Here is a 17,581-nt window from a genome sequence, read left to right on the forward strand (position 1 = left end):
ACAAAAGTTTATATTTGTCTCTGCTGTATTTTCAACTCATCATGCTATACATATCTGTTGTAAGATGGTTTGGGTTACCAAATAAAGGATAGACAATATAAATCTGCATGGAAAGCAAGCAATTGGGTGAGACAGACTTTACAGAGCATATTCTCCTAGGATCAAGAGTATATATAAGTTGCCATAAGCCACATAATACATGCTGACAGTCTGGTAATGGTTCTTCAAAAAAAGTGTTCAGCGAAATATTACAATGGAAAAAAAAAGTTTAGTCTGCTCAAAAGCCAATACCCTAAGAGCCACTTAACACAAAAGAACAGTCCAGGTCAGCCTGGATCTTAACTACAATGTAACTTACTGAAAAGGGTGGCAGTAACAAAAGGCTGTGATCATCAACTAGGTTTTCAAAACAGATCCCATTGCATTTAAAGAGCTGAATGAACAAATGAAGCAACAAACCACTTATATATACACAAAACTAATCTTATGACACCAATCCCTTCCCCAGTTGGAACAACACTCCCAAATGTTAATGCACAACTACGGCATGGAAGGCATTGCAACTGCTCTGAATTCTGTCTTCATGAAAAAAAAAAAAAAAGAAAAGAAAAAGAAAAAAAAAAAAAAACCAGCATCAGCATATAACACTTTAACAAAGATCCTGAGTGAATTCTTACCACACAAAACAACATGGCTCCTTTCACACACACCATGGGGACAAGGCCAGACCAGTAGTGTGTAACTAAACAAAACATTTTAGAAGCACTGAAATCATCACAGAACTTAGTGTTCTCTAAACTGGCTTTTTTCTCACTGAAAAGGTAACTAAGGACTTTTCTCTACAAGATGAACCTGCCACATGAACCCTTCCTAACCCAAAGAGAACGAATATCCGATCAATGTAATTAGAACCATTATCATACACAGCATCGGGCATTAATGTAAATAATTTAAAAGCATACCAGGACTTAGGAACTTGAACAATTCATTACGTAAAACGTATCAAAATGTAGAAAAAAGTTGGTGCATTAATTCCTCCTACCTGCTCAATTTCTCGAGCTTTCTGTCGTTCCAGCATTTTATCTTTCTCTCTTTCACCTTTGACAGATGCTAGTGATACGGTTTTCAAAGACATGAAGTCTAAATTCATCCATTCTTCTCTCTTCAAAAAAAAAAACAAAAAAAAAACAACACAACTACTGACAAAAGCTATTTACAATAAACAGCATATGTTTTACTAACACATACGAAATATTTTGATGAAAAGTAGAAGTGATTTTAAGAACTTGGGTCTTTTAATATTAGCGTACGCAAGCAATTTTTATCTTTCTGTTAAGAAATCACAGAATCATAGGGATCAGAAAGGACGTCTGGAGATGACCTAGTCCAACACCCCTGCCAAAGCAGGTTCCCTGGAGTAAGTCAAACATGTAGGCATCCAGGCAGGTCCTGAGTGTCTCCATAGAAGGAGACTCCACCACCTCTGTGCAGCTGTGCCACTGCTCCGTCACTGCATTGTGAAGAAGTTCCCACACACATTTGTGCAGAACTTCCTATGCCTCAGTTTGTGGCCTCATCCTATCACCACACACTGCTGAGATGAGTCTAGCCTCGTCCCTTTGCCTCCCACATCTTAGATATTTATAGATGTGGATCAGATCCCCTCTGAGTCTTCCTTTTTCGAGGCTGAATAGACCCAGGTCTCTCAGCCTCTCCTCATAAGAGAAGTGTTCCACACCCTTTATCATCTTCGTGGCCCCCCGCTGGACTCTTTCCAGGACATCCCTGTCTTTTTTGTACCAGGGAGCCCACAATTGGACACAATACTCCAGGTGAGGCCTCAACAGAGCAAAGTAGAGAGGGAGGATCACCTCCCTTGACCTGCTCGCCATGCTCTTTTTAATGCACTCGCAGATAATGCTGGCCTTCCTGGCCACCAGGCCACACTGCTGGCTCATGGCCAACCTGTCATCCACCAGGACACCCAGGTCCCTCTCCTCAGAGCTCTTCTCCAGCAGGTCACCCCCAAAACTGTACCAGTGCATGCAGTTAATTCACCATGGTAGACTGAGGCTATAAATATTGTTGCTGAGAAGTTCTGCACCTCCCTCCCTTGTAACTGTTCAATAATTGCAGAAGTAAAAATTCATTCAACTGTAGAATAAACATCTAAATTATGTAAAAAAAAAAAACAAAACCAAACATCTCTAGTTATTATTTTTAACTGATCTCTTCAAGAATATCAGGATGAGTTGCTAGAGACTCAAAGAAACTGGTGCTAGTTTCAAAGGTTGTACCTTGTTAGATACTGTGTAACAATGAAGTAGTGAAGTCACAAACTAATGACTGGTAACATTTACCTAGATTAACACAGGCTTTCCTCTGTGAAAAAGTTTTTATTCAACACGCTGCAAAAGAACTGTCAAAAACTCCAAACACATTCTACATTTGGTCATACTGAATTTATTTCTGGAGAAGTTATCTGACCTCTTACCTGCACAGTTGGTTCTTTGGCAGCATCTGATTGCTTGCTGACCTTCCAAGCCTTTTCTGTGTTATCTGACTGTGAAGCATTTGACTCAACCCATTCAACTGAAGAATCCTAAGTATAAAGATTAATGCAATATAACACATCAACAAACAATGATAAAATTTATACCACTTACCAAGTATACCATCGGTCAAACCTGATGCTGGTTGCTAAGTACTACTAATGTAATATTGTTTATTATTTTAAATATTTGATAATAAAAACGTAGTTTTGACAGACCCACAAGGAAATTGTTCCTTCACAATCAAAACAAACTGACAGATCTCAAGAACTCCGCAGTATGTAACACAAGATCCTCAGTGAAAGAAACTCTCAAAAGAAAAGTTACACTGCTACTTCAGTTGCAACAAAACACCAGGAGGATGTTTTGCACACTCTGACCAGAAAGCAGCAGATTGATACAGTCTCTGAACTGTTTTGCCAGAGCGCCTCTGAATGAGAAGGCATCTGTCAAGAGAATCAAATGCACTGGTCTGAGCCTTCCTTTGGACTAGTGTACAGCTCTCAATTGAATATCCACAGGAAAAGGCAACAGTAATTCATGCTTGAAATCTAAGTCAAACATCTGCAATTTTAGACACATTGTTCTACCATACCCCAGTAACTTCAGAGAATCTATGAATTTTTCCTGAAGTCCCTAAACATCAAGATTTTTGCTGAAAATCCTTATTTCGTAATTGAATATTATAAAATTCAGACACACTCAGTTAACAGCATCTTCTAAACTAACTAAATATTTGGTATACAAAAGAGACTTGGTACATTAAAGAGACAAATTTTGCCAGTTTTTCCCAAGAGAAAAAGTAAGTCTCAAGTACCACAAAATATTGCAGGTTTCTAAAATGTCACTTCAGCTCTTCTGTTTCTTACTTACTGAAGAACTATCATCACCATCATCATCATCCTTTTCAGATTTCTGTTTTTTATTTTTCTTCTTTTCTTTCTTAGATTTTTTTGAACGTTTATCTTTTTTCTTTTTTTTCTTCACAGAATGTTCCTACAAGAAAATGTTTGTAAATGAGATTCAGTAAATTCAATTGGCCACACATAAGAAAAACAATCATAAGCTACATACCAAACCACACTGAAAAAGGTAAAATGCATGCAGCTGACATAGCTACATTTTATTTCTACTACTTTCTCTCTTCATCTTGGGGGTAGGGAAGAGCATGCTATGCCCCACATTCATAACCAATCCCACCCCCACAGTATTCTTTTCACTGGAACTAAGGCACTACATTAGACATAAATCATCTACAGTACCCTTGTTTCAGTCAAATCTGTTCCCTTGAGCAACACTGCATCAATGCACATGTCATTTGATGATAATATCACACAGGTTTCTAATATAATACATAGGGTTGTGATATTTGGATGCTCCATTACAACCTTTCCTTTGAATAAGCCCAAAATGAGCTCACTACAAAACACTGGATCCTCCAGAATTCCTCTTGTGGCACTACTCTTGTCTGGCAGTGCTTGCTCCACTGCACGTGGTAGAAATTAACGCTAGAATTGAATGACAGAGGGGTTTTTTTTTCTCTTCCTGAGTAAAAGATTATTTCCACTTAAACTAAGCTAATTTTGAAGCATAAAAAATTCAGAAACTTCAAGATTTTTTAGACCACCTTAGAGCCCTCAAACCTGCCTGTACCATGTGCACATGTCATAAAAGAAAACAACTCAGTGATTTCCAGTTGCATCACCTCCTCCAGCTGCTCCACACGCTCGTTCACATCAGGAAGCATCCACGTGTCTTCACCTCGCAGATGCTTTTGCAGTTTGCGCCTCTCCTCCTTCTCATAATCAATTTTGGCCTAAGAAAAATACAGAAGAAAAATAACCAACTGGAGTTCAGTAGCATTAGTTACAGAAGTTTTTCTAAGACACAATGACACAACTGACAGTTCAGACATTGTGTTGAGGGTCACAGCATTAAAAATACTTATGCACTATTACATGTTAAATGAGAAAGCTGGCTAAAAAAGATTATGAACCCTATTTCCAGAGGCTACAATTCTGCAGCTCCTCTAGCACTGATTCCACCCTATCATCCTCAGTAAACAAGGCTAAGGCATTCGCCTTCCTTTCTTCACTCTGTGAAGTCTTCTCTCTTACAGCCTTCACAAACAGCACAGTACATAATGCAGTGGACTTCTGATTTTCTATTTCAAAGCATTCTCTGGGCAATTACTCCACTGCCAAGCACAGCTCAAAATCTATTAATATTAAAAGTAAGCCTTCTCTGCTTCAGAAGTACCTCAGCCAGGTGCAAAATTTGGAAGTGCAGAAGCATCTGCTTCCAGGAAGCAGCAGATATATAAAAGGATGGGCATATTGAGCTGCAGAAGGTTCTTCCCTTTCTGGTTATGGAGAGAAAACCAGAAATACTTTTAATCCTAGTTCTCAAGAGTTAATAATCACTGCAGTTTCAACTCCTGAAAAGGATTTCTGTAAACTGTGTAAATAAAACAGCGACTTTTCCAGACAATGCAGTTTCCTGTTATACATTCAACAGAAGCACAGCTTCCAGTTCCTTCCAACTGAATCTGCCATTATGAAATCTCATTATCCCAAAATGCAATCATCACATCCGATTAAGCAGAAGAAGTTATTTTACATTACAACTCCACTCCTGCAACGTTTTCAGCTGTGTGAGATAAACCATGCACGTTCTACTAAAGTTAAAGCAGAATTTGGTCTTCATCCTGAACATTTTTACTGGAAAGTGTTCTCAATCATAAGCCAAGTGACTGCATACAAAGAGTGACAATATTACATATTTGGAACTGGCTGCCTCCTTTCGCACATTACAAAAGCCAAAAATTACTCCCCATCCTTTTCCTGTCTCCTGTATCAGCTTCATTCCTGAGCAACACTCACTTTTCTCCTGTATTTACTTCTGCTCCTTTCTCTCCCTCAAGAATTCATCACTGCTTCACAAATTCTTTCACTTATTTTCCATTACTTCTTCACATTTGTTGGTTGTTTTTTTACATTTTGTTGTAGACATGTGATTTAAACTCTTGTCTGTAATAAAAAATGTATTTTAAATGCAATTATTATTTCCCTCATGATGGAAAATTTACAACTAGACATTGAGTTAAATGAAGTTTGAATGAATTATAAACAAGGTACAGACTCATTTGTACCATTAACCTGTTTCGAAGTACCATTATTTTATTCATATTGTTTCAAGAACACATCTTATTCACTCGAAATACTGAGTGAGCTCTCATTTACTTGAAAACACTTTTTTAAACAACATACTGTTAGAAAGTGAATCTTGAAGTCTATCAGCCATCCCTAACAGTTTCTACATAAGCAAGAAGCAAATTACATCAGCCTTAGAGACCAAAGAGTGAAACTCATCAATGTCCATAAAAAAAAAAGTCACCGAAAAATAACAATGGAACTAAAAACTGTCATGACACAGCTCAGATTCAGGGATTAATTCAATACTGAATTACTGACAGCTTATAGAAAAATAAATCAATAAATAAAGCATTCACATCTAGGAAAAGTGCACACCCCTGCACTTAACCAAAACACACATCTAATTATTTTCTCTTTGTGCAAAACTGAAACAGCAGTGTCACCAACGATCATACTCATCAAAGCAAGATGCTATTTCTGGAGCTTGATGACAATTTGCATGTCAACACTTAATTATTTGATTACTGATCGTTATCCATAAGCATTACCACCTGCTGCAGTTTTATCAATGAAGCTAGGAGGGCAGATTACACAAATAGAAGATACGTTTCCAAAATTTAGAAGTCTCAATGAATGGGTTTAGAAATATTTGGTTTCTTCAAAAGAAGTACAATAAAGACAGAACCAGCAAAAATATAAGAGGCAAAAATATAAGGTTCTGTCAAAAGCATCTTTTGTCTCCTTCCATCTACATCTTCTGAATGAAAAAATGCCTTCATCACCAGCTTCAGCCTTTTCACAATGGGATTAGCTTCGTCATACTGTTACAGTGCTACAACCAAACTACCTTTCCCAGCTTCACCATGTCTCCCTGAAATGAGACTTATCTAAACATGATGACAAGATAAATACAAATGCATTGGCTTTTCCATAGATTGCAGCATATTTAACACCATGATCTGGTGACTGCAGAGATGCTGCACAAATATTTAATGCTACATCTCCTACTTAAAAGTTAACACTATTTTAAAGATACGAAGAAGTAAAAAGTCCTCTGAAGAGTAAATTATGCCAAAACTTTTAAACAACATGCTCGAAGAATACTTCTATTTCACATTACACTCCTGATGCTGGCAGAAGCAAAGAAAAAAAGAGAAAAATGATTATTTGATAAGATACACCAACAATGCCTGACACTGTACAATGCTTCTACAAATAGAACTGCACACTCTGAAATCACTTGCTGTATAAGTGAGAAGAGGTAAAAGAGGATAACAGTGTCCTACAGAAGTTTCACTTTCTTCCAGTTAAGAACACTTTCTGACTATCTGAACGTTTGAACTGATCAAGAGAGCACTCCTAACAGCAATTCAAATAGAGCTGAAAGTGCAAAAAAAAACCTATTAGTAACTTCAGAAAAAAAAAGGGAAAAAAAGCACATTTTCAGGATAATAGGTCTTATTACTTAGTTAAAGGATATTCCCTTCAGCTGCTTGTAAGAAGGGAACAAGCAGGGTAAAACTTCCACATTTGATGTCACTGAACGGAAATCCTGTCTCCTAGGAACAGTTCCCTAGCTATGCAGGAGGCACCCACGTAAAACATTACCTAAATTCTGCTATCTTCTCACTTTGAAAAGTGAGAAAAGACAGCACTACTGTGTAAGCAGAAGCATTCTCAGGCTGTTTTCCCATTACGTTTGTTCTAAAAATATCTTGGCTGCCTTCCTTCTCACACAAGCCCACCACCACAACCTACTATTATTTCTGTACCTTATCCTCCCTCCTACACATCCACGTAGCCACTCCTCAAGCTTCATTCCAAGCCACATTACCTAACCAGTATCTGATTCTCAGTGCCACCATTCACTCTGCCTCTAAGTTACAAGAACCAGCAGCTTCCTGCACATGCAGCCATCACTATAGACAGACAGGCTCTGAGTGTGTCGGGATAAGGACAGCTCTCCAGATCACAGCAACTCCATGAAAGCTGTGAAAGAACGGCTGCTGTGTCTCAGCTCACACAAGCAGCTAGCATGTGAGCTCTGCAAGAGAGGCTGCCTCACTTCTGTCTGAGATGTCACTTGCTCCATGATGAAAGTGCTACACTGGTGCAATATGGGCACCTCAGGAAAGACAGGCTGGGAATGCAAGGAGAGGAGATGAACTGTAAAAGAAATGGTTGAGAGAATCACAGAGTTATAGATAGAATCATTAAGGCTGGAAAAGACCACTAAGATCATATAGTCCAACTGTCAACCTATCCCCATCATGCCCACTAACCATATCCCCCAGTGCCACATCTATGCACTTCTTGAACACCTCCAGGGAGGTGACTCCACCACCTCCCAGGGTAGCCTGTGCCACTGCCTCACAACCCTTTCCAAGAATAATTTTTTCCTAATATCCAACCTGAATCTCCCCTGGTACAATTTAAGGCGATTCTCTCTTATCCAATCATGCTACATGGGAGAAGAGGCTGACCGCCACCTCATCACAACCTCCACTGAGGCAGCTGTAGAGCAATAAGGTCTCCCTTGCACCTCCTATTCTCCAGACTGAACAATCCCAGTCCATTCAGCCATTTGCCACAAGCTTTGTGCTGCAGACTCTTCAAAGCTCCGTTGCCTTTCTCTGGACATAGTCTAGGGCCTCAGTGTTTTTCTTGCAGTGAAGGGCCCAAAACTGAACACTGTACTCGAGGTGCAGCCTCACCAGTGCTGAGTATAGAGGGACAATCGTTTCCCTGCTCCTGCTGGCTGCCCTACTGCTGGTACAAGGCAGGATCACAGAATTGTAGGGGTTGGAAGGGACCTCTAGGGATCATCTAGTCCAACCCCCTGCCAAAGCAGCTCCCGAGCCCGGATTGCCGTTGGCCTTCTTGGCCACCTGGGCACACTTCAGGCTCACGTTCAGCCGGCTGTCAGCTAACACCTCCATTGCTCCAAAACCGCTCGGCCTACACGGCTGAGAAGGCTCAGGGCGGTACGCGCACGAACCCACAAAGCAAAGCTCCCAGAAAGACAGAAGCGGGCTCTTCTCAGCGGCTGAAAAGCGGGCGCACACAATAAGCGAATCGCAGACACCGCTGAGGCCTCGGGCAGGGCAAGGCCGCGCTCCGTGCACACACCGCGACCGGCCCAGCCCGGGTGAGCAGTGCGGGAGTCCCCGAGGCCGGGGAAGGCCGAGCCGCACCGGGCCGCCCACCTGCGCCAGCAGCGCTTCCCGCTCCCGCTGCCGCTGCTCCCTGCGCGCCTCCAGGCTCCGCTCGCTCACCCATCCGGACGCCATGTTGCGGCGGCCGCACGGCAGCACCGCCGTACCGAGAGGCAGCGGCTGTCGCGAAAGGCGTCCCAGGCAACGACGGGAGAGGCGGCCCGAGCTGGGCTCCGCCCGGCAGCGCTCCTCGTCCTGACAGGCGCACACCCCGGAGACCCGGTTCCTCGGTCCTTCCAGAGCCAAGCTGCGTTTTGCCTCTCCTGCCGTCATTAGGTTGTCCATGTTGAGATGGTTTCACCAGCTCCGTCATCCAGCCACCCTTCTTGAGATGGTTTTCCAGCTCTGACACTCAGCTGTTCGTCTCATGGCAATTTCCCCAACTGTGTCATCCAGCAATCGGTCTTGTGACAGTTTTCCCAACTTGAGGGATCAGGAGGACGTGTACAAGCAATGGAAGCAAGGACATGGTGCCTGGGAAGTATACAGAGATGCTGTCCAGATGTGCAGAGATGGAATCAGGAAAGCTGAGGCTCGGATGGAACTGCACTTGGCAAGGGATGTTAAAAACATCAAGAGGTCCTATATGTATGCTGATCAGAAGAGACAGAATAACACACGGTCTGTATCCCCTCTGATAAATGAGAAAACTGGCTACAGCAGAAATGGGGAAGGATGAAGTACTCAAGCTTCGCTGGCAGTCAGGATTCTCGTGAACCTCACATCCCTGAACCTCTAGGTGGGGACCGAGTGAGCAAAATCTCATTCAGTGTAACAGCAGAACAAGTCTGAGATCATTTCATCAGATTGAATGTGCACAAGTCTATGGGGCCCGATGATATGCACCCTAGAGTTCTGAAGGAACAGGCTGGTATAGTTGCCAAGTTCCTCTCCATTATATTTGAAAAGTTGTGGCTGTCAGGGGAAGTCCCCAGGGATCAGAAAATGGGAAACATCACTGCCATTTATAAGAAAGGACAGAAGGAGGACCTGGGGAACTATAGGCTGGTGAGCCTCACATCTGTGCCTGAGAAGATCATGAAACAGATCCTCCTAGAAGACATGTTAAGGCACATGAGAGACAAACAGGTGATCCATGATAGCCAGTATGGCTTCTCTGAGGGCAGACCATGCCTTACCAATCTGCTGGCCTTGTATATGCTGAATGGAGTGACCACTTTGGTGGACAAAGGAAGGGAAACTGATGTCATCTACCCAGACTTCTGCAGGGCCTTTGACACAGTCCTGCACCACATCCTTATCTCTAAATTGGAGAGATATGGTTTCACAGGCTGGACTGTTCAGTGGATAAGGAATTAGTTGGATTGTTGCAGCCAGAGGATTGTGCTCAGTGGCTGTGATCAGGTGAATGTCGGTCATGAGTGGTGCCCCCCCAGGGTACTGCGAGTCTTTAACTTCTCTATCAGTGACGTACACAGTGGGATCAAGTGCACCCACAGTGAGTTTGCGGAAAACACCAAGCTGAGTGGTGCAGTTGACACAACAGAAAGAAGTGATGCCATCTAGAGGGACCTGGACAGGCTTAAGATGTGGGCCTACATTCTGATCCATGTTTATAAATATATGAGGAGTGGGAGGCAGAGGGATGAGGCTGAACTCTTCTCAGCAGTGTGTGGTGATGGGATGAGGGGAAACGGCCACAAACTGAAGCATAGGAAATTCCACACAAATGTGCATAAGAACTTGTGGAGTCTCCTTCTCTGGAGACAGTCAAGACCTGCCTGGACGCCTACCTGTGCAACCTGGGCTAGGGAGCTGCTCTGGCAGGGGGGTTAGACTCAATCTCTGGAGGTCCCTTCCAATCCCTACAGTTCTGGGATTCTGGGATTCTGTGCTGCAGCTGGATCAAGGTAAGCCCAGAGTTTTATACACACTGGGAGAAGAACTTATTGAGAGCAGGGGTGCATCGAAGGAGGGTTGGCCAGCAAGGCAACTCACAAATTGGTGTTGACCAACAGTATTTGATGAGACTGCTATGTCTCAGGTGAAGCAAATATGCATCCAAAACATAATTTCTTCGGGATGAGATCAGAGCGTTATTAATGTGTGTGACACCAGACACGTTCACAGTTGCCAAGTAATGATATTATTTAGGTAAAGGTCTGAGCATAGTGCTCTGGTAATTTGTAAACAATTTGTTTACAACACATTTTACAAAAATTTTACAAAAATGTTGACAATATATTTCCAAAGTGATAATAGTAATTTAATCATCATCCACATGATGGTATTAAATGTGGAAATCACATTTGCATCTTTTTGCTGCATTTGATTTATTCTATGACAGCTAACGACATCTCAAGAAAGAACTGTCAAAGATCACCACTAGGTAGGGAATGATAGCTGATAGAGCTTCATAAGCAGTTTGGCAAAGCAGTACAAGAACCCCCTTTGGGGAGACACTTACAGGGGGAACAGATGGATGCAAAAGATGTTCCAGCAGGGCTGAAAAATGCCATGCATGCTCAGTCCATAGCTACCTGCAGCAAAGCACACTGGTTGAAAGAGAAGAAGGTAGGAAAGCACCTGTTTGGCTCAGTAAGGAAATCCTCTTCGCTGATCTTGATGCACTATTTTTACTGACAAACTGGTTCTCATTTACCTCTGGCTGCAGGCATCCAGAAGAGCAGGATAGGTGGGTGCTCCCTAATTCACTCCAGGCAGTCAGGCATATCTGTTTAATAGATTTAGATTTATATTAGATTTATATCAGTAGATGGTGAATTGATAGCCCAAGAGTTGATCCGACTGCTTTTGACTGAATCAGTTCAGCAGGTGCTTGGAAGAGATACCTGCAAAAGAAAGCCTGGGAGCTGTGACAGAAGCTGGTTTGCAACACCAGTGGACAATTTTTCCCCCAGCAGCAATAGTGAGAACAAGCAGTGTTTTCTACAGCAAGAAGGTATAAAGAGAGCTCCAAGCAGTGTCTGACCTTTTGCAGTATTTTGTGCTATTGTTGATATCTATAATCTTCCACCTCATTAATAAGATAGGACTGTACATTTTCATTTAAATCCGAGTTTCAAATACTTCTGATTTTAGAAGAGGCCACTACCAATGTACTCTGCAATCTCTGAAGCTGAAGGAACTATTACAGCTAGAAAAGTATTTCACAAATGTGATCATTCTGCTGTTGGTTTTGTTTTTTTTTTTTTTTTTTTTTTTTTTTTTTTTTTTTTTTTTTTGAGAGCTGTCTTTAATTCTGAGGTCAGACATCAGGAAAAGGTTGACATACTTTAATCTTATTCAATCTCCTTGAAAGATTTTTTCAGAGGAAGCAAGAAAAAAAAAAAAACTTTAGTCTCATTTTGTTCAAAATATTACTATGTCTGAGTACTTCTAACATGATCAGAAATCTTCAGTAAACCTTGAGAACCCTGAGATGCCACTTCTAGTGGTCGGCAGGGCACCTCTGCTCAGTCACCTCATTCACACTGTCAAAATTAACCACACTAGTAAAACAATAATGCTTCAGAGATACTGGTCCTTACTGAACTCCTACAGGGAGGCACTGACCTTGTGGAGTAAATTATCATTTCCCATTTTATGGCACATTTTATACTCTCCCTCAAAGAAGCTGATGACTCTCCAGCTGACCTGTGTTATAAACCTTCACACTGCAACCTTCACTACTTGCCTTCAGCTCTCTGATATTTTATTTTTATAAGAAAAAGTCTGGAAAAAAATCCTCTCCTCTCAGACTGGTCCTCTGCAGTTTTCTTTAAGCAAAAGACAGTGGTTCACTAGGGAAAAGAGATTCTTTACTTTGAAAACACCAAACTATTTTTCCGCAGTGGTGAAGAAGCTGTAAGTGCATGGGCAAATCCAGCTTGCCACAGGAGAGAGTTTCTCACTTCAGTTTTAGCACTACATTCTGAAGTGTTCATACTAAAGAAACACAGCATCCAGTAGAATGCTGGGTAGGGGACAGAGAGGGAAAATTCTAGTCAAAATGGACTGAGTTTCAGTTAGTTCTCATGCTTTTCACTTTTGAAACCACCTGGTTGCCGTTAGTCTTCTGAGCAGTCGTTTAGATTTGATTCTTATGGGTAACATAGACCAGGATGGGAATTTTCAGTGTCTCATCTAAAAAATCAAAATGAAAATCCATTAAGAAAGTACAGAGAGGGAAAAAAAAAAAAGACACAATTATGGAAAAATGCATATTTCTTTCACATAAATCTCATGATGTTTCCTCAGCAGAAAACTGAAGTAATTGTGTCTAACCTCAGTGCTAGAGAAGGATAGAAAACCTTGCCCTAAAGTCAGCGTAGTAGCAATGCCCAGATCGGTAGTTGCCTGAACTGTGCAGTCAGGGCCTGAATTGACAGCTTTCTTCAGTCCGTCAGAAAGAGTATTCCTGGCAGCAGCAAAAGAGCCCTGTGACAGTGAGAAACATGGCAGCCTGCCTTGGGAATCATTCAGCTCACCATGAAAATGAACCAAGAATTTGTGACAGTCTGGAGAACGATTCACCCATTGTTTCATTTTCAATAGCAAACCCTGTGGGGCCTGCCCCTAAGCAAATTATTCTGTTAATTTCCTCAGCTGTGTTGAAAACAAGTGACCTCTTCAACTATGGTTTAGCAGACCAGGGATATGAGGTTACATCTGTTTTCTCTTTCCCCACCCCAGCTCCATGACTGTAATAATGAGAATTGTTCATCTGGTAAATTCTCTAGTGACAGCTACTAATAAATGTTTCGTGAGGAAGCTATAGAAGTTCAAATTGTGCTGTTACACATGTGAAATGATAAGCTGTTCTGTTCATTTCTTGTGGGAATTTTACATGCTGTTTTTATCTTTTGAGACTTTGAAAACAAAGGCTTTTATCAGCTGGCAAACACAAAGCAGTGATAACACCTGTCCTGGCCTTTCTTTATTGAGTCTGATAATAGATCTTTTCAAAAATCATTTCTTTAGGGGAAATGGAAAGACCTTTTCTAAGCCTGCTCAAGTTGGAGAGAGCCAACAGTGCACACGACAGGGAGCTTTGAGCCAGATGCTTCCAGAGCAAGACAGAAATACTGACTCAGATCACCTGGCTGGGGCAGCAATGAATACCTCAGGGCTTCAGGATATCAGCCCAAATGCATCAGACCAATGCAACAGTAGCACAAACAATTTTGTGCAAAGCTTCAGTGCAGTGCGTTTAAAGAGAGATTAAAGTATATCTTTACTTTCTGAAGCCAGCCCACTTACATAAACCAGCCCATAGCCTGGGCCCACAGGCAGTTGTGTCAGCCCTATAGTTACAAGAGCAGCAATATAACCTGGTATTACAGACGCTGTACTTCGAAGCTCCAGCCTTCAGCCACTCCTGCTGTCTTCCATCAGCAGCCATCTCCCAGAGAGTTGAGGACTGCTCCCAGAACTGAGCCTGTCCTCCTCTCCTGCTTATTTCAATGCACAGTTCTGTGGTCAGCACCCAGCAAAGTGAAGGAAGCTGCTGCAGCATTCCCAGCTGGACTCAGGTTCTCAAGCATCCTAGGAGGGTGTTCTCCTTCCATTGCAATGGAGAATCAAATAACGGGTGGGGATAGGAACCTGTCCTTGTCTAATGAGGTGGTGAACACTCATTGAAAAAAGTACTGACACCAGTGAGGTCTTGCTCCATGGAAAGGGCTCCAAGCACTGTAAGGATGCTGTGAGGAGAATCTGACTGCCACAGAAGTGTCCATAATCGTCTCTTTTGGCAGCAGCTTGAACAATTTGCTTCTCTCACATTTTTACCCTACAATTCATGACATTGATTTTCATTGTTCTCTATTTTACAGTACTGTGCTAAGAGGGAAGGGTAGATTCATATCCAACCCTCATCTCAGCCCTTGACCCAGAAATAGCTGTAAATACCGATCCCTTTTAACTCAAAGCACACAGATAAGCCAAATCTTCATCAGCATTGCTTCATTACAAGGAATCTGTGTGAACGTGTTTCATTGTACATCACCTTCTAATTTTCACCCTTGCCACATACAGCCTGGGACCCAAGTGCAAAATAAACGAGCGTGCTTTTTGGCTATCTTCTTCATGGCAACACTTCAGAAAGATGGGTTAAAGACCTTTTATAGTAAAAACAAGAAACAATTTCAATCCAGTGTTCTAGTGTGTACCTCCTATATACTGACATGAGAACTATGCATGGAAATAAATGCTCTGCTTAAATGAGTGGTGTGATAAATCACTGCTTTTGCTGAACATATTTGCACTGCACAATAAGGTGATATGAGCTATAGATATCTTGGTATGCAGCTCATCTCTGTTCATTTAATTTTCACTGAATACAGGCATATATAATGCTCTGATTCCCTTAGAAATTTTGTTTCTTTGCTGCAGGCTTAAGTTAATCTAGATGAGAAGACTGTGTTATTCTGTGAGCAAGCAGAGGGAAAAACACTGCAGTAGCTTTCCCCTGGTCTATATAGCTGTGAAACCAAGAGGAGTCCAGGGTAGGATTCCTTCATTCCCATCAGACTGTCAGTACCACCAGAAGTGCTGGCTGCACTTAGCCAGAAAGGAGTGATTTGCTTTTATTGAAAAGCCATTTGCTTTCTGCCAGGAACCTCCCCCGGTGATCAGGCTTCCTCTGTTTGTAAGAGGCACTGCCTTAGGCCCACAATGGTAGAAGTTGCAGGTGACAGCCCCCTCTCACCAAGTGCTATAGAAGTTCTTGAACCTAACTACCTTCCAGAAGCAGATGTCTTTTAATGCATCACCTACAGCGCCAGTTTCAAATCCCAAAAACATGGTGGCTGAAGTATGGAGCTTTATTACTGGAGGACATAACTTGTTTTGATTAAAGAAGATATTAGGCTGCTGGAGGGCTCAACAATAGTTCTTAGAGCTCTGAATGTGGATGCTAGTTTCCAATGTCTTTGCAGTAATCTAACTTCATGGCAATTTGAGAGGACGTGATCTGACAAAAGACCAGGAACCGTATAATAGGACCAGATGAAATATATCCTCTCATTCTGCTGCACTGGTGAGAGCTGATGATGAACTCTAAATAAAAGACCCTCTGATTATTCTTCCTTAGAATATGGGATGTAGGGTGAGGTGAGATCTGAAGAGAGTACACAGCAGAAATCATTAGAGTAGCAATAATAATAATAATAATAATAATAATAATAATAAAAGATAAGAGGCATTCCTCAGTGAAATCATGGTTATTGAAGGGCATAAACCTTCAAGAAAAGGATTGTGCTACAAACAGCTATAAAATGGTTCTTACAGCAAATTAAAAACAGTACCAGGCTATTATCAGACAGAATATCTAGTAAAGGGCTTTATGCCAAAACTACACAACCTGAGATTCTTAAAAGGGTTCTGTTGTTTAGGAAGCAGTAATTATTGTCTGAAGGTTCACAAAGACTTACAGCTTCATTGTTAAATTCTAAGATCAGTTCCTTTAAGCTCTGTGGAAGTCACATTTTTGGTCATGTATGGATACCCAAGGCAGAGAGTTCAAGGACACAAACAGCAATTGGGCAGCCCAGCTTCAAGGCTCGTGGGCAACCAGATGAGTGCAGAACTGATGATGAGGCATCAATTTTTTTGAAGCTCAAGAATTCCAGAATGTCCAATATCCTTTCAAAAGCTACTGCTTCATTAATACAGAACAAGAAGATTAGGTGGTTAGAAGCAAAAATTAATGCATATATAGAAAAGATTGCATCGAGCCCTGCAGTGAGGAATAGATAATCTGAGAAGAGTCTTTGAATGGGAAATATTTGAGTTTTCAAGGGACTCAAACATGGCATTACTTGCTTTGTGAGTCAAAGGATTGTTTTTGTTCTGGTATATTAGGAAATCTGATGCAGGCAAGAGTTTAGAGGCCAGGGAGAGGAAACACAGACATTAATCAAGGTGAAAAGGCAGACAGTACGCACAAACAAGTCCTCCTCAGACAAGGATGTTGTGCAACGAAGATTGATTTAGAAAGAAAAAGGATAACAGCAGAGTTGTGTTGCTGGATTTAAAGAGAACAAAAGAATGTATCAAGACTATGTACCATGAAAATCACTTTGAACAATTGAACAAGAGGCAAGGGGGGAAAAGGAATGAACAAACTGTTCTCACCCTTGTCTTCTTTAAGTAAAAGAACACAGCGGTGTGAAAAGCTAGGGAGTTTTGAAAATGGAAACCTGGGGATGGGATTTGCCTTACAATAGCAGTAGTACAGGAGTTGCTGTAATTATCCTCAGAGATTGTCAGACTGCACCCTGACTGATCGCTGTAGAAAGCTGCAGCATACTGTAGAGGATTGTCTCCCTGAGATGAATGCTTTAGCAGTTCTTCAGTTGATAGTTTGTATTTTGAACTCATCCAAGGATATGGGAAGTCTGGCATTAAGGAGTGATGTGTGTTTGAGCAGTGGAGTGTGATGAGAAATGTACCTTTCCATCTTTTGCTTTGCAGAAGGCATCAAAGTCAAACCAGCAGAGGAGACAGAATTGCTCAGCAGCAAACTATTTTCAGCATTAGTTTCTAAATTCTGTCTAGGACTTGGAATTTCTATTTCAGTTTTATTCTAGATTCTAAGCAAGGCATCCCATGGAGAAGCCCAAGACCATTTATAAAAATATGTATTTTGCACTAATTTATTCTGCCTTACACTTCTGTTCAGGAGTTTTCCTTT

At 41.5% G+C, this 17,581-nt stretch overlaps 1 protein-coding gene across 2 annotated transcripts in view; it reads right to left on the reverse strand.

Annotated features, from left to right (window-relative positions):
• Positions 1–8,997, reverse strand: part of CWF19L2 (CWF19 like cell cycle control factor 2) — a 62,058-nt gene extending 53,061 nt beyond the window's left edge. For both annotated transcript variants that reach the window (XR_010621839.1, XM_065730067.1), the window contains exons 1-5: positions 8,914–8,997; positions 4,258–4,368; positions 3,426–3,548; positions 2,495–2,602; positions 1,043–1,162 (exon numbers count right to left, since the gene is read on the reverse strand). Coding sequence is in view for 1 of the 2 variants with exons in the window: in XM_065730067.1 (XP_065586139.1) it covers positions 1,043–1,162; positions 2,495–2,602; positions 3,426–3,548; positions 4,258–4,368; positions 8,914–8,997 (546 nt within the window). In the remaining variant the exon portion in view is untranslated. The remainder of the gene's footprint in view (positions 1–1,042; positions 1,163–2,494; positions 2,603–3,425; positions 3,549–4,257; positions 4,369–8,913) is intronic.
• Positions 8,998–17,581: the final 8,584 nt, after the last annotated feature.

Source organism: Cyrtonyx montezumae, unplaced genomic scaffold, assembly GCF_038088225.1.
Source record: "Cyrtonyx montezumae isolate F1298 unplaced genomic scaffold, pur_monq_1.0 scaffold_12, whole genome shotgun sequence".
NCBI lineage: Eukaryota > Metazoa > Chordata > Aves > Galliformes > Odontophoridae > Cyrtonyx > Cyrtonyx montezumae.